The sequence below is a fragment of the Carica papaya genome, chromosome 7 (assembly GCF_054855325.1).
Source record: "Carica papaya isolate Zhongbai chromosome 7, ASM5485532v1, whole genome shotgun sequence".
NCBI classification, from domain to species: Eukaryota; Viridiplantae; Streptophyta; class Magnoliopsida; order Brassicales; family Caricaceae; genus Carica; species Carica papaya.
Window position 1 is genome coordinate 17,641,118 of NC_142315.1, and position 22,556 is coordinate 17,663,673.

Consider the following 22,556-nt stretch of genomic DNA (forward strand, 5'->3'; position numbering starts at 1 on the left):
AAAATTATAAACTTGAACATATTAGTAATACAAAACTCTACTACTTTTTAAGTATATTATAGATCGTTAATGATTAATCATAATATTTTATTTAATAGATTTGTACAATAATTAAGTTAAATTTTAAAATTAACTATTACTATTCTGATTTAAAAAATATTATATAATAATTAATTTTTTTTAATTAAAATAATTACAATAAATTAAAAAGCTAACAATCTTTTTGTTTTAAAAAAGGTAATTCAGGAGTATCAAAGAGAACATAGAAGCAAGTACGAGATGGGGTAAATTAGACTGTTACTCATTTTCAATTACCATTAATTTAAAATCCAAATTATATCAATAAAAAATTCGTGAGCAGTGACAGTCCGCCATAGCTCCATAGCAATTCGCAGTGAGGAATCAAGATCACGCCGGCGAATTTGATACAAAGCTCTCTCCGCCGCAATCTTCGCCTAAACGTCACTATACTCTCACGCTTTTCTACCTTAACAGGTCACTTCTCTCAAATTCCGTTTCTGCTGCTCCATCTCTCTCATTTTCTCTTATTGCCAATCATTGCGCTTAAATGCACCCTTTCTATGTTTTCATTCAACATTTTCAACATCTAGTAAATTATTTAATGGGCATTTTTTGAATTTCTTGATTATTCTTGGTTAAATCAGCTTGAGCAACTACTAGGAGCTGGATTTGAGATATGATTATAGCTGTGGCGGTATTGATTTTGGGTGTCTTCTTGGCGGCTTTTATTTTGATCCCGCGACACGGTAAATCTGCTTATTTTTAAAGTCTTTGATTTTCTTTCTAAAGGTTTTGGGTTAATCCATTTAATCATAATGTATATTTTGTATAATATGATTAATGAGATCATATTCTATGCAGGTCATGCAAAAAAGATCCAGTCAAATGTTAGTAACAATAGTAAGGTACTTGTGGTAGTTTTCAACTCTGAAAGAACTCGCCATTGTTTGCTGTTCTTGATATTTCTGATAGGCTTATTTTTAACTGCTATATTTGCATAACACCGGCCACTTCAGTGATTGCTTGTTGAGAGAATCTATTAAATGATTAATTAATCAAACTAGAAAAACGTTTTTATCCAAATTCATCGAAAGGATTTATATTATCCCTCCTGAATATGCAAATTAATACATCAAAGTAGGTGGTGGTGGGGGGAAGAGGGAGGTGGTGGGTAAGAAGCCTAGTTTTCCTTATATTGTAATTTAGTTTGGTAGTTCTGATTCTTTTGCCCACTGTTATTTGTATAAATGAAACACGTGGAAAAAGTCATTATCTTTTAGCTGGCGGAGAAATTCGAAATTGAGAACAAGCTTATCATGTTTGAAGTCATGAACACACTTCAAGAATGGTTGGCCGAGGATTGAACATTCTTACGTGCAGCAAGTTATAGTGCTGCTGAGATTCTTAACTGCTGCTGGACATAGTTTACAGTTTAGTGGAACATTAATATGTTAGAGCAGAAGCTATCCTTATACATCAGATGATTATTGTCTATGATCCCTAAACTTGGGGTTTTAGAGAGAAGAAGATGTCTTTACTTGTGTTTAGTATTCTTAGTGTTTAGCTAATTAAAATCTAACCTTCTAAATGATCCTTACCACTATATATATAGTCATGGTTTTGTGCAGTATGCACATGAGAATGCTTAGGGGGAATCAGGGACCATGATCGTTTTACTTTCTGGTTCCTTGTAATGTGGTTGTGGTTTTATCGTTCTGTTTACTTTCTTTTGAGTAGCTGTTATGAGAAGAGAAGAAATTCTCCAGATCAAATATTTAGGTGATCAACTAGACAACGATAGCTTCATCTTTTCATTTTTGTATCCAAACACAATATGCACAGCTTTTATGATATGTATATATATATATATATGAGAATTATCTGACTTTTAGCTCCTGAATCCTTCTAAAATGTTTTCTTTTGCCCTCAGGAATCAAAAGTATACACTAAAGCAGAAGTAGCTCTGCATAATAAGAGAACAGATTGTTGGATAATCATCAAGGACAGGGTAACATCTCCTACTTTGCCTTTTTTTGCTTCATTTGAATCCTATTACCTCTGAAGGTGTTTATATCTTTGCTCTTTAGCAAAATTCTCTTACCCTTCTTCCTTCCTCACTGATTTAAATTTAACTACAGGTGTATGATGTTACCTCATATGTGGAGGAACACCCTGGTGGTGACGCCATTCTAAATCATGCTGGGGATGATTCAACTGAAGGGTTTTATGGGTATCAATCTCTCAACTGCTACCTCAATTTATTTTTCCATTTCCAACAACTAGCATGAAGAGAGAATTCGTCTTTTTCACCTCCCTATCAATGCTGCAAATGGAAGCAACATATAGTTGAGACTTGCAGTTCTGTTATTCTTTTTGTGCCCCTTTGAGAGAAACATGGAAGAATCATCATCCCTCTTTCTTAGAATCAACAGATCAAGCTTTCTTATTTTTATGGTTTCATCTTATCTCAATATCCCTTACATATGGGCTTGGGTGTGGCTATGGGATGTAGATACTTCAATATCTCATTGACAATTGAGTAGGATAATCATCCTACTGGAAGACAAGCTGAGAAAATCTTGTGGCAAAATATTTATTTCCTCATTTTCCTTTCCTTTTGAAGACTTACTACTATTAAATTAAGACAAGTCTGTTTATCTTTTGTTATTTGCCATTGAGGATTGCTTAATTTTTTATTTTCTGGACATGTTCTCTCTGGCAGGCCACAGCATGCAACCCGTGTTTTTGACATGATCGATGACTTCTGCATTGGAGAGCTGAAGCAGTAAGATTATAATGACTTTCGAGTAGTAAAAAGTTAACAAACAACATTTATTTTGTGTTGGCTTTTCTTATTCGATGTAGCATTACTTCTTTACTTGGCTTATGTTTTTCCATTCAGACCCAACAATTGTTTATTCTTAAAAAGCTTGTACTGTCTGGAATAAATGACTCCCACAAAATAATGTGAAATTCATACGTAAATCTAGATTTTTATGTTTATAAAATATAGAAACATATAGATTTGCTGATTAATTTCACATTCTTTTTTGGCATTCATTTGTTTGAGACAGTCTTATAGATACATGGAATTTATTTGCAAATTTACATTTTAATGTGTTCTTGAGTTAAGGCTTTTAATGTTTAATGTAGATCTGCAAAATTAGTTGCATATCTATATATACATACGTGTATATTTATGTAAGAGATTCGTATCCTAAATCTTTAGGCACTGAATCTTTTTTTACATAAAGATGAGATCCCCTTCCCCCACCCCCCCAAAAAAACTGGTCCGCGGCAACTTTATTCCCTGTCGTAAGATAGTTGCTCCATTTTGGTGGTTCCTGACTATCTCTAAAAATATTTGTAACCACATTTGCTAAGACATTAGTTCTTGTAAATGGGCAATACCTTTTTTTGGTACCATATTAATATATACTTCACTTTTTATTTCAAAAAAAGAAATTTGTTAAGACATTAGCCTATATTTAGTAGTTAGAAGGGGAAGTGATATAGTAATTTTATTTCGGGGCTCTCAGGTCTCCTGTAAAACCTGTCTAAGCTATTGGGAAGTTTTGTGCTGTAAGACTCCTCAAAGAGCATGTTGTGATCAAATAATTTGTCTAAAAAGGGAGCACAAGTAAGTTGATAATGATTATCATGAAGGAAAATATGAGAACCAGGCGTTTACAAGGAAATAGCTTTAAAAGCTGCATTAGGTTTTTAGCAATATTTTGAATAGAGTTTCAGTGAAGATTCTGAGTTATTTTCAGAGTCAATTTGTGTTATCAGGAGGTGTTTAAAATCTTTATCAAAAGTCACGAAATACATGTCAGGATAGATTTCTTAGGTAACAAGTTATCATCAACAGCATATATTATGGAAGGATAAGAGAAGAGAATCGATTATGCTTCTGCTATGGATGGCTCTATGGTCGATAGAGATTCAATCAACTGAAAGCACTACACCTGTATTTTAATGGCCTGGTTGTTTATCTTTTTGAAAAAACCACTCTATTTCGTGCTCTAACTCGCTCCTGGAATTTTAAGAGATTGCATTTGCATCTTGGCTGTTCTGTTATCCCCTAATATATGGTACCTTTGGAAAATAGGATTTTGTTGCTTCTATGGAATCTCTGGTTCTGTTTCTTCTCTCTTGATTTTTTTTTTCTTTTTTTTTTTTCTCAATGTACCTCCATTGAAAGGTTAGCTCATCAAATGCTACCCTTGAATTAAAAAATTTGGGCACTTTTGGCCCTCGCACAGCTTGAAGATTAGTTCAATAGATTTTTCACAAATTTGCTTGAGAATAATGGAGAAGACAATCATACGAGCTGCATTTGATGAGCAGTTGGATGGCGTATGGGTGGCAAACGTAATGATTTTTGTCAATATAGGATAAAATATATAAGAATGTAATGGACATTTATAATAAAATTTAAATCTGTTATTTTTTCTTATAGTCAAAACGACCAAATTATGTTTTTATACGATTTCAAATAATCAAATTATATATTTTCATATAATTCACCGACAAATCAATTATGAAAAGCCTAACCTTCATTTACCTAGCTTCTTATCCTCCTTTTGGGCCCCTATAGCAGACAACCAATCAATTCAACACCATCATCCCAATTCATTTCGGAAAATCACAAATGCCACAATAACACCTCGCAAACTGTCCCACTTGTACAGAATCAAGGAGACTCCCAAGGGGGAAAAAAACTGAGATATGCATTAATGTTACAATAACAGCACAAAAACAGTAACTTCTGAATTCAACTACACAAGCATCCGTCAAATTGAATAATAAGATATTAAAAAATCAGCCCGGATAACTTGGGTTGACCAAAGAAGAATAAATTTGGATGAATGGGGTGGAAAAAATAAGAAAACAATTACTAAATCACTAGAATCAATCAAAATGGAATTGCCAAGGGATTTATGGTGACCAAAAAAATCCAGAAGCAAGCATTTCTGCTTCAGAAACTTCTGCTGCCCATCAAACCTAAGAGTAGTCGAAAATTGATCAATATCACGATCTCTAAACTTCCTATACATCAAATTTCTTGGGCTGATGCCATTGAGCTAAATTTCTGGCCAAGGAGCTGATGAATGAGACCTTGGGAGGAACTCCTTTCTTACCATATATATGTTTTCCTCCCAGGTCTGTAAATTTTGGACCTTTATCCTTGCTTCTTTCAATCTGCATAATAGGTCAAATAACTACTAAGAAACTCAACAACATTTGGGGGATAGAATATTCACCCAACTTTGAAGTTCTTACAGCACAAAATAAACAATAGCATACATCAAAAGACAGTATTCTGCAAAGAGAAACTAAGATTCCACTTGGTACATAAAAACATCTTTTTAATTTTTGGTTTCTTTATATATTTTTTGTGTATAAAAAAATATAAATTTATTAAAAATGAAGAGAGCGATGGCTAAAAAGATAATAGAATTATGTTGTTTTTAGTATTTCTGGAAAACCAATTTTTTTATGCTTGATTATTCCACAAATACACATAATCTTACATATTTTTATAAAAGAATACATGCATAAATATATACTAAGTTACTTTATATGCATTTACTATATAATTAATGAAATGAATGAAATTTTGCAAAAAAATACATATAAACTTAGAAAATAAAAACCAGAAAGTATTTTAGTAATCTGTTTAGTACATGAGAATATTTTTTAGCTTTCATTATCTAAATCTATATTGTATGTCATTCACAAAATGACATAAATTAGTTAACAATGAAAAACATTATAGCCAAAACAATGGAGTTAGAAAATTTTAAAATCTCATTCTCAGTGGTTTTTAGGAAACTATTTTGTTTATATTTGCATATTTTACAGTTACGATGGCCTTACGTTCATTTATGAAAAAGTACATATATAAACACATGGATTTAAAAATTAAGAATTAGAAAATATTTTTATATACCAAATGGAACTTTTGACATTACAGATATTAGCAATAGACCTTAGCCAGCTGCATACCTTGCTTATCTTTCCGTTTTTCAAGTGGTAACGAATACCAGACCAATTGATGGATTGAGAAAAATGGGAACGCATTGCAGAGATAGGATATAAGAAGTTGTCCACCAATATTGCAATGAATACCTGCTCAAGCATAAACAGTTTCCTTAACCATCAGAGCTCATTTATCATCATATTTTTTAGATAACCACCCAATTCTTTTTGTGGGATATCATCATGTCCCGGCTCTAACCCAAGTGCTGTTCAAACATCAAAGTTTTAATGACAGTTCAGGCATGATCTCAATTTTCCCAAAACCCCTGTTTCCTCTTTTAGCGCAAGTTTATTATTTTTCCTCTTCAAAACTCATCCATGGTTTAACCGTAATAACTAATTAATCCAATCTTTTAGCCAAAAAAAAACCTACTTGATCCAATCCAAATGAAATTTGACAGACCTTGACTTTTGTATAAATTTAACAATCATGCATCTAACAATTTAGATTATTCACTTCAAAGGTAAAGATTCCGCTGACATTCAAGGAAATAATGAAACTAAAGAAATCACTAAGCCTATGTTTGGAACCAATGAACTTCATTTTCAGAATTGGTTTGGAAGGACACGCTTACTTTATCAATAGCATGACAAAAATCCCTGACAAAATCTTAAAAATTAATCTTCTAGAGAGTTTCAAGTGGAAAAACAATATATTTTAAATTCTATTAATTCTTATAAAACATTTGTATTAATCAATATATTTTTAAATTATTTAAAAAAAATTAATTGGAAAAAAGCAAATTTGGTTTACATGGTTACTTTCTCAAAGCAACGCATTTGCTTCCAAAGGAAGCAAATAAAAATCATTGACTAATTTTAATTACTTACTATATACATAATCTTATCAAAGAATTAATATGGAAAACATAGATATATTCCAACTTATAAAAAGACAAAAAAAATTCCTTAAATATAACGAAATTATATTAATTGTATTTCCACAATATTTTTACATATAGTCACCAAATTATATCTTTTTATAGCATCTCATAAAATAATTTATGACACACTATTACAACAGCATGCTTTTATTGACAACCATTAAAAACAAGTTTGTAGGGCACCACCAAATGAAGTCGTAGATTTAAAATGAATTTTACAAATTAAATTTATTTGTTCTGACCAGAGCTAAAAGTTTGACCAAAAAAGGGATAATTTTAAAAATGTCATGAACTTTCTTTCAAAAAACAAAAAGAAATATATCCTATACTGCTTAGGCAGAATAAGAGAAGAAGGCATAAACCATAATAAAGATGAATATTGCAAATGTAAAAGTATATCCCGAACTACTTAGGCAGAATAAGAGAAAAAGGCATAAACGGTAATAAAGTGAATACTGCATGCGTAAAAGAAGTCCGACAAGTTATTAGACCCTACAACGAGAGTAAGAGACTCACTAGGCCCCAGTTATAAGTAGCAAGCGAGAGGCGGGGTGCCTCGGGTGACAAAAGATTGCATAGCTGAACCTCTATCCTCGTCAAGTTCCACATTGACAGAAGTTCAATAAAGGTGCATACAGCTAACCAGCTAACAAGTAACAACCCTGGGCAAAAGCAATATCTGTCACTGTTAGAACTTAATGTAATAAAACCCAAGTATCAAAATAGAACGAACTTCCTATTTTCATCTCCTTCCTCCCAGTACACCTTATCTCATCAGAACAAGTACTGGACATCATTGCGAAAGTGAAAAAAGAGTGCTCTTGCTACAAAACCTAAGCTTATAGTACAAAATTCTCGTAAGTCCATTTCTCCCCAGAGCTAAAAATGTCTGTCAAACACCACATCATACACTACCTTTTACATAGAAAATCATATTGAGACCATGTTAAACTTATGGGTGAAGTACAATTTTTCACCCATTATTTGATTTTATTACAATTCAAACCCTCTTGTTTCTTTTTCTTTTCACAATTCAATCTCTTTAATTTAGTTTATTGTGATCATACATAAGATCCTTATTTGTTAAGCTATTATCTTCTAAATTTTTGGTTTTTCCTTCCTAGCTTTGATTTTGCTTGGTTAAACTTCTGACTGTTCATTGTTAGATACCTGGACAGATTAAGATGTACTTTAAAAACTAATTTTTTTCTATAAAATAGCAAAAGACCAAACTACTGAACTGAATTGTCAAAAAAGAATCAAAAACTTTAATTGAAAGAAAGCCAAATCAAATGAGATAAAACTGTACTTTGCCCTAAAATTATTACAGAGCTCATAACCTAGTCCCACTTGTAATATCATGTTATTTTATGTTCATTGTTCTAATTTAACATTTTTTTGAAAGGATGTAAGTTAACTCTTAAAGCCCTGCCAAGACATTTTTCTTTGTGGGTGACTACGGGAGAAGGATAAACCCTCCATTTCTTTGGAAGAAAAAAATAGTGCATTATATATAACGAGGAGGTACAACCCAAGTGCAAAACTTTACAAATCAGTCAAAAGTATATGAAAAATTATGTAGATGATGACTTTAAATCAAAAAATATTTCAGATTTGGAGTCATAAATCCTTGAACCAATCAAAAGAAAATTTTATACCCTCGAAAGCTCTTCTGTTCCTTTCTTTCAAAATAACTCATAAGGTGGCAAGAAGGATAAGACCTATTTAGAGGAGAGCTCCAAGGTGAAACAAAGCCCTACCTCTCCCGAATCCCATGTGGACAGGTAAGCACTAGCAATGGGCTAGGAGACACTAAATGGTGAAAGTTACCCAAATGGTGACAGTATGTGACAAATCAAGGACAAAACTGTCATACATGCTCCAGCAGATCATTTCATTTTTTTCTAAAATAAGAAAATTTTAAGGAACCCTACCATGCATTTACAGTTACCTAAATGGTGACAGTATGTGACAAATCAATGACAAAACTGTATCATACATGCTCCAGCAGATTATTTCATTAAGAAAAAAAATCAACGAACCCTACCATGCACTTACATACGGATCAACTTTTTATGGTTGTTCCCAGTCACTAGCCCATACATTTTGTAACTGCAGTATGCCTTAGTACACGTAATATGTTTAATAATCAACATTGATAACCACTGTTGGTTGGTACTAAAATTATCAACTTTTTCCCTTCAGAAAATTGATTGTTGGGGCAATAAACCCTGTGCATGCATATCCTTTGGTTACACTGGAAACCAAGTCTAAGGTAATAGGTTAACTTCTTTGTAAGAAGGCTGCTGTCAGTAGTTGTATTCTTAATCAACATTTAATCTACTTAAGTAGGAAAGAACTCTGCTCACCTGAAGAAGCAAAAGTTGTTTCCTCGTGGGAATACCCTTTAACATAGATTCGCAGTGCTGCTGCAATATGAACCACGGCCATAAAATATGGTGCTACAAATCCCCATGAGAGATAACAATGTGATGAAAACAATGCTCGATTCATTATCCAATTAACCTTGGTTGTATAAGATTCTAAAACAAACGTCTGCTTTCTCAAGTAATTCCAGTACCTACATCAGAAGTCAAAATTTTAACACAGAGAAGTGCAGCAAATTAAGTTTCAGAAATGCACAAAACAAACCTCCCAAAACTAAGATCACTTCCGAGAGGATGAGGAAAAACGGCTACAGGAGGAGATGTTATAAGTCTCTTATGAGCCCCTGAAAGAAACAGTAAAACAACAATCCAAAGCTACAGCTTTCAGCAGTCTACAATCACAATATACTAAGATCAATCTATAGAGACAGAAAGCTTGATTTAGCTCTAGTTTGAACAGAGAAGAGAAAATTAAGTACATTACCAGCAATAGCTGCGAGAGTCATATCATCAGAGTATCCACCATCTTGAAGCCCCGAGACCACACCATAACGGTCATGTCTAAAATCATCTGCATGCATCTGAAACAATCTAGAGCAATCAGAATAACACTCGTACTAGACTCGGCACTTAAGAGAAGTTAGTAACAACTTACCATCATGCATCCTCCCCACAAAAAGAATGTTTTTCCCCCAGTAGCAAATCCCATTGAGCAAGGCTATGAACAGAAAAGTCCAAACCATTCATTAACTGAACAATGTAATAGTCGAGTTAAATGGAGCAAGTAGAAAAACACACACCAACCAAATACCTATAAGATGCGCAATTTTCTTTCCCTTGGGGAGCGGGGTTTGGCCAATAGATATACAATTTTGACTTAGAAAGAGTCTATTTTCTAATAAACACTGGCAAATCGAACATAAAGTTAATCCAGCCAGGATTGCCACTAGCCTAGTGATCAAAAGTGAGAGTCTACAGCTTTGTTCCCAAATCATTGTTTTCAGCTCCTGACCAACATTAAGCATCATTATTGTAGAAGAAAAACCATAATTGCAAAGAGATCTGGTTGTCGATCTATTTAAGTCTTTCCTTAATGCAACTAAATATGGGAACTTTAAATTTAACACCTCAAGAAATATTTGTAATTTGCTATTATGGAATTTGAAAAAAAAAATCGAAAAAAATAAAATTTGAAATTTGAAATTTGAACAAAATAAAATCTTATACATGATACCTAGGATAAATCACATTGTCATTGAATGACCAGGAAATCACATTTTTTTAAGTGACCAACAAAAACCCATTGGTTTATCCCTTTCTTTATTTTGCATAAATGGGAGCTTCTCCAAAGCCAAGCTGAGCCATGATGTATACTGTCATTACATATTTGAAGTAATGGCATTGTAATTGTGGAATATTGAAATTGGTGGAACTTCTCATAATAAAGAATGCTTAAGGTCATGACTCATGTATAGACACACGACATAGCAAAGAAAAACTAAGCTTCAGATTCAGTAACTCCTATGAATGAAACCATACCATATGATACTCATAAATGCAGTAACTCCCTAAGCTTCCAGAAGGTAAATCAAGAGGGTACCCAGTTTGAATAAATATCTGCACAACACCGATGCTACAATTAACACCATAAAAAAAGAATCCATGGTTTAGCTTTCTGGTAATATCCAATTTGCTTATATTTGTTCTTGTAGCTACCAGTGTTCATGCTACAATACCTCGGGATTTTTCTCCATCTCAGCAGTGAGGGCCCCAATTGACCCAGGGTGCAGCCTAACATCATCATCCAAAAATAATACATATTTGCTGTCTTTGTGCATTTTCTCAACTCCAACCTACAAAAAGGCACCATGGCTTATAGTTTAACACTAACCTGGGACATAAACTAGCAGACCAGGCAAACAACCAGTCTAAAATAAGCATGTAGATGCAGGTTTCGTAGACTTTTCAATTTACTCCTCAGAGATTTCACTAATTTACAAACTTTACCCAACACTTGATCTAGACATATATTCTATCCATAGAATATAAACTAAAAACAGCCAAGATCTGGAAACAAGACCGGCAATCATGTTTTCCCACCAGAGAGGAGAACAAAAAATCATACTATAAGCATAATCGACAACTCATAAAGGCTATTTGGCAAGTTGTAAAAACCTCTTACTTACCAACTGATTATGAATTTTCTGACTACAAGTTGTTGATAAACCAGCTACAACAATCTTAGCTTCAACATCATCCTGCGCACATTAAACAGCATAAAATCAACAAGGAGAGCCACAATGAAAAAGTTCAAATAAAAGTCCTCAAATAGCCACATTCATGGAAGATAGCAAAAGGCAAGAATAATAGATTTGACATTGAGACTTATCCACCAAAAAGAACAGAAAATTTTGGGAAAAGATGAAGCCACATACTTCAATCAAAATATTACAATACCTTAAAATCTGATATTAACCGAGATACAGCATGATAAGCAGGGTCTTCCGTACTTTCCACCACAAAAAGAAATTCCAATGGACCACCATAGAGAGAAGTGATCTGTGTTAATTAATGAATTAAAATTGAAGCACTTAACAATGACAATATTTTAGCAACTAAGATGCAAAACTTCATTACTAGAGCAAGGATTTCAGATGCGATAGCAAACAGTAAACCTGAATCATATTCCAGATGCCCAATGATTAGCTAGAAGGAAAAAAGTTGGCACGTCTCATTTGAGAAACCAGTTCCCAAGATATTACGAAGGACATCAACTTTATTTTATTTGGTGATGATGGCGAAGATGTATAAATTGCAACCATGCTCAAAATAGTTTTTAAATGAAATTGATGCAGTCGTTCATTGTCTACTGCCTCAAAAATTAAAAAGTACTTTCTTAAGCAGGGATGAGAATTCTTTTTTAATAGAAAATGATTTGGGTCAGGCTCTTGAAATGCCAGATTAAGAAATTCACCCACCACCAGGCTTGCCCTGAGTGGTTTTATTTTTTCTTTCCCATCAGAGAAAAAGTTCTTAAATCAAAGAACATTAGAATCCCGCCAGTGAAACACTCACCTGACTTCTCCAGTTATGTAGATTATGCTCGCCAAAACCCTTTAAAGGCATAACAACAGTCACCCTTGGAAGATTGACCTGATTAGAGTGCTCAAGCTCGTTAATATTATGACACAGAAATGCAAAAGCATTGCCAGCTCTCATGCTATCCTTCATTCTCTTGATCTCTCTATTCCTGCAGTGAAGAGATAAACTAGCATGAGAAATTTGTCAAGGACTAATCATATGGGGTAGACGGAGGCAGCCTATTTTCTATTTCTGTTGATTATTTTCTGTTAGTATTTCCTTATTACCTGTTTCTGTTTTGCTCAGATATGCTAAAATATTCCTAATGACAGCTGTCACCCAGCTGTATTGTACCCTTGTCCTTTCAACGTACCGACGATTGGTACTATTAACAGGTTGTTATGTGACAGAATGAGTATCCAGAATTTCCAAATTTCCTCTGCTGTCTCTTCTACTCTGTATTCTTCCCCTGCATTCTTCTCTCTTTTCCTCATTTCCTCTTCTATTCTCTCCCCTTAGCTCTCCTGAATCTATCTTGGAAACCCTAATGACTCAGGTACCAGACAACCCGGTATCAGAGTGAAATGACCCCGGAGTACCCATAGCAGCTGTTTCCAAGCTGGCAAAGGGAAAAAGAAATGCCGCCATGAGTGATACCCAGAGAATGTCTCAACTTGAGGACATTATCCGTGGGAATGACCAACGACTCCAGGACTTTATGATTGAAATATATGAAGCTATGGGTGCAATGATGCCTGTATGTAGGCAATGATGGCGAAAACCATCAAAACCCTCTTCACACCACGTCAACCTCCTCAAAAACCATCTCCTTTACCACCATTTACCATACAACCGACCGATTAGGGCCAAATTTTACAGGCTCCTACACCAAACAGAGGCATCTGCCTACTCCTGGAGCCAAGGATAATTTGGGTGGCAGCCAAACTCTCAACACCCTCGGGAACATGGGAGGCAATGTACCTCACACTGGCATTCCCATTTTCAAAAGAATAAACCCCAGAGTGTAGCTTAGGCATTGCCATAAATATTTTCAGATTTATGGAGGCCCTGATGAACAAAAAGTAGAAGTAGCTGCCCTGTGTCTTGAAGATAAGCTAGACATTTGGTACCAAGGCTAGCAAGCACAAGGAGGAGGAAGGGACTAGATCCAATCTGAGACAGAACTATGTAGGTGTTTTGGAGACCTTTCGGTGGCCAATGTGCTAGGAGATTTCAACAAGCTGGTGCAAGAAGGAAGCTTACCAGAATGCCAGGAGTGTTTTGAGAAATTGAGGTTGATGATGCTGAAAATAAACCCCCGCTTGATGAAGTTTATTTCACATCAAACCTCATAAGTGACATCAAGGAGAAACTAAGGCCTATTGGCTTTTACAAACCCCAACACTCAACATAGCTTATGAGCAAAGCTTGCTGCAGTCCGAGTATGATGAGGAGGCATAGAGGACCCTGGAAATACTCCCACCCACCTTACAAACCTCACATTTCAAACTTTTCACCAAATCCACCAGAACTCAACAAAAATCCATCATCTCAAAGACCAAACAACTCAACACTGCCCCCTAAAACATCCCACACAGAACCAAGGAAGAATAATACCTGTATGTGCCAAAAGAAATATTTTCCACGCCACCAGTATAAGGAAAAACAGTTGATGATGCTCGAGGTCAATGGGGAAAAAAGAGAGGAAGAGGCTGAGGAAAGAGTGGAACCAATGGAGGAAGATGTTGCACTTATAGCAAATGAGATTGTTGATGAGATGCTTAAAAAGAAGAGGAGAGTTGTTTTATGTAAACTAGATATGGAAAAGGCATATGACAACGGGAATTGGGCTTTTGTTAATTAAATGCTGAAAAGATTGGGTTTTGGAGATAAATGGAGAAAATGGATTACATCCTGTATCACTTCGGTGTCTCATGCGGTAATCATAACTGAAGAACCTTCAGAATCTTTTAAGTCTTCAAAAGGATTGAGACAAGGGGACCCACTATCACCACTTTTGTTTATTGTGGTAATGAAGGATTTGAATAGAATGCTTCTAAAAGCTAGGGAACTGAACTTATTTTCGGGTCTGCATGTTGGTGACGGAAGTTGTATGGAAGAGATCACACATCTATTTTTTACAGATGATGTCCTACTTTTTTGTAAACTGAAGAACACAGCTGTGATGAATATTAGATATATTTTAATGGGCTTCCAAGTGGTTTCAGATCTGAAAATAAATTTGGCAAAATCTGAGTTTGTAGGGACGGGTGAAATGGAGCAACAATCGAATTTGGCTGAGGTTATTGGCTGTAAATCATCAAATTTCCCTATTAAGTACCTTGGGTTGCCATTGGGTGCTACTTACAAAGATCAAAGGGTTTGGGAACTGCTTAACAGCCAAATTGAGAGGAGACTTGCAGGGTGGAAGCGGGGTCTGCTCTCTGAAGGTGGCTGCTTGACTCTAGTAAAAAGAACACAATGCAATTTGCCAATTTATTACCTATCTTTGTTTACTATTCCGGCTAGTGTTGCAAAAAAATTAGAATCTATTCAGTTAAAATTTCTTTCGGAAGATAGTGTGGATGCTAGAAAGTTTCATTTGGTTGCTTGGAACGAATTGAAAAAACAGTTACAGAAGGGTGGACTAGGGATACGGTCTTTGATCGAGATGAATCAAGCTTTACAAGATAAATGGTTATGGTGATTCATGAATGAGGATAACGCTATGTGGAGGAGAGTGATTGCCTCCAAATATGGGCTGGATGCGTTCGGGTGGCTGACTCTTGGGGGGTAAAGAGCTCATAGTAAATGTTTGTCGAAAAAATTTGAAAAAGGTAAAGAAAAGTTTCTGAACCAAATTACTTGGAAGGTAGACTGTGGGAATCGAATCAGTTTCTAGAATGATCATTGGCTGGAAGGGGGTCCACTCAGAGATAGATTTTTCAATGTTTATGCTATCTCCATACACAAGGCAGCCCGTGTTTCGGATTGTTTTGAGAGAACTTAGAATGGTGAAGGATATTGGGAGGTGGTGGTGAGCCGTATTGCTAGGGTACGAAAAATTTGATGAAGATCCTAGCTGGAGTCAATTTGGGCAACAATATGGAAAAGCCTTGGTGGAATATCAATTAAAAAGGTTTGTTCCCGGTAAAATCCTGGTACAAAAAATTGATGCAGCATGGTGTGTCTGCACAAATGATTGATGGTGAAAAAAATTTATTCCCATTCAAACAGATCTGGAAAGTTAAGGTCCCTCCTCGGGTTTCTTCTCTTGCTTGGGAAGGTAGCAGGAAGTGTATCTTAACAATTGATAAATTAAAAAGAAGGGGTTTCACTTTGGTTAATGCTTGTTACCTATGCAAACAGGCTAAAGAATCTTGCTGCCACCTTCTGCTGCACTGTCCTGCTGTTTATCCACTGTGGTGTGAGGTATACAGATGCTTAGGGATCAACTGGGTTATTTCGGGCTCGGTAAGGGAGGAGATTGGGGCTTGGGAGAGTTTGAAAAGCTGCTATTTTTTGGCAGACATTATTCCTCGAAGTATTTTTTGGGTTGTATGGAAAGTTATGAATTGTAGAGCTTTTGAAGGAATAGAGGATACAAAGGGTTTTGATGTACTGAAAAAATAGACACTAGAATTTTTGCTTTCGGGTCATCATCCGATTATGGTTCAAATATTTAGGAACACTTTCTGTTTGGAGGATTAAGCTGTAAATAATTGTACATGATTTGCACCATTTTGGTGCTTATAGCAATACATATTATACTTTTACTTTCAAAAAAAAAATTACAAGACAATTGAGCTGAACTGGAAGATACAACAGCAACAATTCAGAAGCTATTTCCCAGTGGTAGACTGGAATATTATGACATTATTTTGGGCACAAATTGGATGTGGAAACACAACCTGGTTTCTTTTAACTATGATAAGGAACAAATGACAGAGCCCAGGCAGGACGGCAAAGGAGATACAAAAACTGCGGGGAAGAACAGCTTAAAGGGGATGACAAGAGAAGGGCTTGAGAAGTCAATGCAGAAGGCTTGCAAAGGAGCACTTGGTACCATTTACTCTATTCAATCTCAACCCACATTAACAAAGAGTCCAGCGGAACCAGAAGCACTGGTGGAACCCCTACAGACCCTTATAAGGGAACACCAACAAGTGTTCAAGGAACCAATGGCTCTGCCACAAGCAGGGATCAAGATCACCCTATCCCACTGATTCCCGAGCTACACCCATCAATACAAGGTCCTACAATTATCTACTACCCTGAAAGAGCTGAAATTAAAAAACAAATCATGTAAATACTAGATAGCTCTATTATTCAACATAGTCATAGTCCATCTGCATTTCTTATCTGTGAGTTAAAAAGACGGATGGATCATGGAAATTTTGTGTCAACTATAGGTAACTTTTTTTTTAATAACAACTATAGGCAACTTAGTGCCATAACAGTTAAGAACAAGTACCTCATACTTACTTGTCATTAATGATTTTATTAGATGAGATACATGGGGTTTCCATCTTTTTCTAAGAATGATTTTCAGGCTGGGTACAACTAAATTCATATAAAGACTCAAAAGCACTCATAAAACTGCATTTAGAGCTCACAACAGGCACTATATATTCAAAAAAATGCCTTTTGGCCTTACCAATTCCCCAGCCACTTTTCAGTCCCTCAAAAATTTGTGCTAATTTTTTTTAATGATTCTTGATGTATAGCAAAAGGATGGAGCAGCATTTAGAGCACCTTGGGAAAGTGCTTAGAATCCCACAACAATACCAGTTGTATGCCCGAAAATCAAAATGTTGTTTTGGCCAAAAATAGGTGGAATTCCTTGGTCATATCATCAAAGAAGAAGGGGTTCAAACTGACATCACTAAGATTGAAGCCATGACCATATGGCCAAGGCCGACAAGTGTGAAAAGGCTGAGGGGATTTCTTGGCCTGATCAGCTGTTACATAAAATTTGTGAGGAATTATGGACGTATAAGCAGACCCCTGATGGATCTCTTGAATAGAATTCTTTTCTGTGGGGTGAGGAATTGGAGAAAGCTTCATGGCACTAAAGAGAGTCATGACTGAAGCACCAGTCCTGGCACTCCTTGGATTTTCCCAACATTTTGTTATTGAAGCCGATGCCTACAAAAAGGGGATAAGAAAATGCAATAGGACAAGCCAATAGCTTACCTCAGTAAGGTCCTAAGAATCAGTCCTTCTCCATATATGAGAAAGAGCTGCTAGCCATCGTTATGGTTGTGTCATGCTGGAGATACTATGTGAAGGGTTCTGAATTCATCATATCAACTGATTAGCAGAGCATTAAGCACCTGTTGGAGCACAAAAATCAGACTTTTATGCGGGCCAAAGGAATCGTGAAACTGTTAGGATTAAACAACAAAAGAATTTACAAGAGAGGGATTGAAAATGGAGCGGCTGGTGCCTTATCCAGAAGAAATTCCCTGGCAGAACTCAATTAAATCACTTCAATAGTGGTGCCCACTTGGATGCAAGAAGTTCATTCATCCTATCCAAGAGATCCAAAGACCCAGGAACTCATTAGGAAACTGACCATAGCACCCCGATCCAAACCACCACACACATGAGCATGGACTACTACACTGCAAGACCAGACTGTTTATCAGGGAAAATACAAAGTTAAAGGAGTAGCTGATGAAATTGCATCATGATTCTCCAGTGAGGGAGCATTCGGGCATAAGGAGCACTTACAACTGGCTGAAACAAGGATTCTGTTGGCTGAAGATGAAGCAGAATGTGACTGAGTGGGTGCATAAATGTGATACTTGCCATAGGTACGAGGGAGAAAATGTTCCATATTCCGGACTGTTGCAGCCCTTGCAAGCTCCAAAGCAAGCTTGTAGTCATGTCACCATGGATTTCATAGAGCAGCTGCCTAGATTAGATTTATGTGCATTTCGTAGTCGTGGCATTTTGTAGTTGTGGCTCATCCTTTCACAGCTCAAAAGGTGGCTAGAGTTTTTATGGATATTGCTTATAAGTTGCATGGAATGGCACAGTCCATTGTTACAGATGGGGACAGGATTTTTACAAGTCAATTCTAGCAGGAGTTGATGCAGATGATGGGAACTCGGCTTCAATTCAGCACCACCTACCACCGCCGATCTGACGGGCAGACTGAGAGAGTAAATCAGTGCATCAAAAATTCTCTCTCATGCATGACATTAAGAAAGCCAAAGGCTTGGACCAAATGGTTGAATCTGACCAAGTGGAGGTACACCAGGACTTATCAAGCAAGCTTGAAAATTCCTCCATTCATGGCATTACATGGATATGCACCACCATTTATCATTGAGCAAAGAGGAATAGACAAGAAAAGGAGAATTGGAAGGATGGCTGGAGGAAAGGCACGAAATGAATCAATTACTGAAGGAAAAATTATTGGAATCCCATAACAGAATGAAGTTCTATGCATATATCAGGACAGAGAGGTCTTTTGAAAAGGGGGTCTGGTATTACTTAAGCTCCAATCTTATAGGCAGGCGAGCATGGGCAATAAAAAATGCCTGAAGTTAACCCCAAAATATTATAGGCCCTTCAAAATTATGAAGGTAACAACCGTAGCTTACAAACTGGAATAACCACCTGAAGCCACCATTAACCCGGTCTTCCAAGTCTCACTACTTAAGCATCAAGGAAATCCCCCACCAAAAGGCAACCAGTTACCAGAAACAGATGTTGAAGGGCAGATCAAGGTAGAACCTGAATTCATATTGCAGAAAAGAACCATATGGAGGAAGGGCAAACTGATAGAATAAGTGTTGGTAAAATGGGTCAATTTGGGACCTAAAGAAATTATTTGGGAAGACAGGAAGTTCTTGAAAAGTCAGTTTCCTCATTTAAACCTTAAGGACAACTCAACCTTCAAGCAAAGAGAGAATCTCATGGCCTAATCAGCTAGGGTAGCAGGAGGCTACCTATTTTCTATTGTTGTTAGTTATTTTCTGTTAGTATTTCCTTATTACCTACTTCTGTCTTGCTCAGATATGCTAGAATATTCCTAAGGGCAGCTGGCACCCGGTTGTATTGTACTGCTGTCCTTTCTTCGTATCAATGATTGGTACTATTATTAGGTTGTTATGTCCCAGAATGAGTAATGAGAATTATCCAGAATTTTCAAATTTCTGCTACTGTCTCTTCTACTCTGCATTCTTCTCTCTTTCCCTCATTTCTTCTTCTATTCTCTCCCCCTAGCTCTCCTAAATTTATCTTGGAAACCCTAATGAGTCAGGTACCTGACAAAAATTTAAATGGAAAACACAAGTTCTTAAAGTGACCATGAAAACAAAGGATGAGCTAACCATGTTATCCAAAATTCTATTGGTAAATCTTTATACCTGATATAAGCAGCAAAAGCCCACCCTAAGGCAAGAACTAAGCAGATTACACATCCCTGCAAATAACAAAAGAAAAACAATGAACTACAATCATTGAAGACTTTAAAAGTTTCACTGTTCAAGGTGTAAAGCATTCCCACAAACACAGACAGGCATAGAAGTGGAGAGATAAAAAAACAAACAGAACAAAAATGTAAACATAAAAACAAATACAATGCTTGCTGCAAAGCAGCCATCAAATCATAAAATTATTCTATGATTTCTTAAGAACAAAGAGAAAAGGAAACCACAATTACTGATGGTTCTTAAGTTGAAGTGCCACAAATGGGAACCAAGCTAATAGGAGCACCAAAACAGCACCCCAGTAGCCAATAAGGTATTGACACTATCTGATATTTGCCACTTGATATTCTTTAAAACTCATATAATCTTCACACAACTTTCAATTATCTTGCCCTTTCTGTGAATGTTTGTAAATAATTAAAATGGCATGCCCTTGCACAACATGAAATATTTGAAAACAATTGAGATGATATGCAACTATCTCACAACAAACAGAAAACACCCAGCGAAAGACAGGAAAAGCAGAAATTCCACTCCCATTAGAAGGTCAACAAAGAAAGAATCAAGAAGTGTAGAAATGGTGGCACATTGATGCAGCCTTGAGAATCAAACCAATATCAAATCCTATTCTTCATGTTTGGATAATCAGATAATGACTGAACTTCAACTTTGTGCAAATAGGCTGAGAAGTCCAAACTAAACCAATATTCAAACATTTGTCTTATAAAGACAACCTTAGAATACAACTAAAGGTAACAGCTGTTTTGACACCAAAAAGTTCTTGCGTACTAGTAAAGAAAAAGAAATAAATATTCCTACTTCAGCATACAAACAAAGATAACAGCTAGTTCAATGCCAAAAAGTTCTTCCATATTAGTCAAGCTATCATGATTCATGTCTACAGATGGAGAAAACGACACCTCCGCACCTAATTAACTTTTGACCAGATCCCTATAAGACAAGTCATCCATCCAGATACCAAATCCTCCCCCTGTGAAGAACATTTCTTTATCAAACAGCAAGGACCATGGGCATACATGAATCAGTTATGAGAAATCACATAATTGACTTCTGAAGCCTCAATTCCATATGCTAAATGCAACTATAGTTTCTTAAAAGCCCGTAGGTACCTTCTAATCATAAGGATTCTCTTAACGTAAAATAGATGAATAAACATTTTAGTGATCGAGAATATAGCAGTATTGTTTGCAGTCGGTGAAGCTGCCATCTCTATCTGCATATCTTTTTTGAATGATTTTTTCCCTGAGGAGATATCTACATATGTTATAAAGAAAAACACTAGATTTGGCAGGAACAAAAAAAATCAGATGGAAAAAGAAAAAGTTTCCAGTGGAGGGTTTTCCAGCTATACACATCCAAATAAGCATTCTCGTCCAACACGAGACATTTGTCCTAATTTTGAATTATATATAAACTGAGTCGATTGTGACCGGAAATCAAACATTTGGTCTTCTTTATGGCACAAGACATAGATGTTAACGACGTATACCTTTTTAGGACAGGAGGGAAAAGAAAAAGGACTTCCAATATTCTATTATTGAGTTATGCTTTCCGACTTTCTATAATCAAATCAAAGCGTACACGATTTTGCATAACGTCAAAGCTTCATAATGTATATAAGCAAAGATTTACGGTAAGAAAATAAATACTTGCAGTTTTGAAAGAAAAAAAATAAATAGCCATAGCGAAAACGTCGATTGCTCCCCGTAAATTAAGAAACCGAAGTCCATAGCCTGTCACATAAAACTACCGGAAAACAAAAGTAATAAGTAAGAATCTGAAAACTAGGTTCTAATTATGTAGCGAACACCATTAACCTAAAGAAAATTGATATCTGCTTTACTTTAAACAAGAAATCCATAAGGCCACAGAAATGCCATAATGTACATAATTCGTACTTTCTCCCTTCCTCAACCTTCTGAAGAACCAAAGAGACCTGGATCTAAATAAAGAAAAAGAAAATAGGAACCTGGATCTGGATGAAAACCGCAAAAGGACTACAGAAGGCTTTGCTGAAAGAGAAGAGAGCGGAATCAATAGAGTCCAATGCAGGCATTTTTGCTCCCTCTCTCTCTCTCTCTCTCTCTCTCTCTCGACCTCCCCTCTCTGTGAAGGAATACGGCTAAGAGAAAGAACAAAGCCTAGAATGTCCGCTCCAGAATCTCTCTAGTTCCCTTCCTTTCTCAAGCAAATTCTCGTTTGCCTCAGATCGCCATTAACGGAAGCAGAGAGAGAGAGAGAGAAGGGAGGAGCGAGAGGGACAAAAGAGAGAGAAAAGAGAGTCGTGTGAGAGACCGCGTAATTTTATAATTCGAAGACAAAAGGCCGCTCATTCATTGACCACACCTACAAATACACATCCCTATCCTTCTTTTTTCTTCTTTTCTAAAAAGACTTATTATTAAAAAGAAAAAAAAAGAGGAAAATAAATTATTATGGTGCGCGTGCGTTAAAAGAGGAGAAACTGAGAGGGAGAGACCGTTAGCAGGGATGGTTATTTATAGTACGAATGGAGGAGGGAGGTAGGCGACACGCGCGAGGTGGAAGGTGTGGATTGGTCGAAGCTCTAGTTAGGAAGATGCTACTTTATGATCCGAATCTTCGTTGTTTAATTTCAAACGCTGTCGTTGTAGCTTGTGGGGACATCTCATATTCTTTGTTTATTTCTTCCA

At 36.1% G+C, this 22,556-nt stretch overlaps 2 protein-coding genes across 8 annotated transcripts; one reads left to right on the plus strand and one right to left on the minus strand.

Moving 5' to 3' along the window:
- Window positions 1–277: 277 nt before the first annotated feature.
- Window positions 278–3,139, plus strand: CB5LP (cytochrome B5-like protein). Its single transcript, XM_022044419.2, has 6 exons — window positions 278–495; window positions 666–767; window positions 883–926; window positions 1,952–2,029; window positions 2,160–2,251; window positions 2,744–3,139. The coding sequence occupies exons 2-6, from the start codon at window positions 698–700 to the stop codon at window positions 2,808–2,810; spliced, it is 351 nt and encodes a 116-aa protein (XP_021900111.1). The 5' UTR covers window positions 278–495; window positions 666–697; the 3' UTR covers window positions 2,811–3,139.
- A 1,597-nt stretch (window positions 3,140–4,736) lies between these two features.
- LOC110816269 (Nucleotide-diphospho-sugar transferases superfamily protein) lies at window positions 4,737–22,213 on the minus strand. Of its 7 annotated transcripts, none has more exons than XM_088208608.1 (18): window positions 21,854–22,209; window positions 20,792–20,854; window positions 19,801–19,856; window positions 18,155–19,698; window positions 17,868–18,045; window positions 17,615–17,754; window positions 12,413–12,587; window positions 11,795–11,896; window positions 11,524–11,595; window positions 11,074–11,190; window positions 10,877–10,954; window positions 9,993–10,055; window positions 9,822–9,918; window positions 9,603–9,681; window positions 9,320–9,531; window positions 7,467–7,612; window positions 6,034–6,156; window positions 4,737–5,226 (listed from the first exon to the last, which is right to left on the minus strand). In XM_088208608.1, the coding sequence occupies exons 7-18, from the start codon at window positions 12,566–12,568 to the stop codon at window positions 5,074–5,076; spliced, it is 1,398 nt and encodes a 465-aa protein (XP_088064734.1). In that variant the 5' UTR covers window positions 12,569–12,587; window positions 17,615–17,754; window positions 17,868–18,045; window positions 18,155–19,698; window positions 19,801–19,856; window positions 20,792–20,854; window positions 21,854–22,209; the 3' UTR covers window positions 4,737–5,073. The 7 variants fall into 7 exon arrangements, with proteins under 7 accessions (XP_088064734.1, XP_021900086.1, XP_021900085.1 ...); XM_022044394.2 differs by having other exon boundaries at window positions 17,836–18,045; XM_022044393.2 differs by lacking the exon at window positions 20,792–20,854 and having other exon boundaries at window positions 17,836–18,045; window positions 21,854–21,936.
- Between the last annotated feature and the right edge of the window lie 343 nt (window positions 22,214–22,556).

What these genes read in the sequence shown, in the direction of transcription:
- LOC110816269 (XM_022044391.2), bottom strand. Translation starts at nt 21,940, where the DNA reads ATGCCTGCATTGGACTCTATTGATTCCGCTCTCTTCTCTTTCAGCAAA. An exon ending in CGGTTTTCATCCAGATCCAG is followed by an intron (nt 19,857 to 21,853) that starts GTTCCTATTTTC and finishes TGTTATTTGCAG; the next exon opens with GGATGTGTAATCTGCTTAGT. An exon ending in GCTTTTGCTGCTTATATCAG is followed by an intron (nt 12,588 to 19,800) that starts GTATAAAGATTT and finishes TCTTCACTGCAG; the next exon opens with GAATAGAGAGATCAAGAGAA.
- CB5LP (XM_022044419.2), top strand. Translation starts at nt 698, where the DNA reads ATGATTATAGCTGTGGCGGTATTGATTTTGGGTGTCTTCTTGGCGGCT. An exon ending in ATGTTAGTAACAATAGTAAG is followed by an intron (nt 927 to 1,951) that starts GTACTTGTGGTA and finishes TTTTGCCCTCAG; the next exon opens with GAATCAAAAGTATACACTAA. An exon ending in TCAACTGAAGGGTTTTATGG is followed by an intron (nt 2,252 to 2,743) that starts GTATCAATCTCT and finishes TCTCTCTGGCAG; the next exon opens with GCCACAGCATGCAACCCGTG.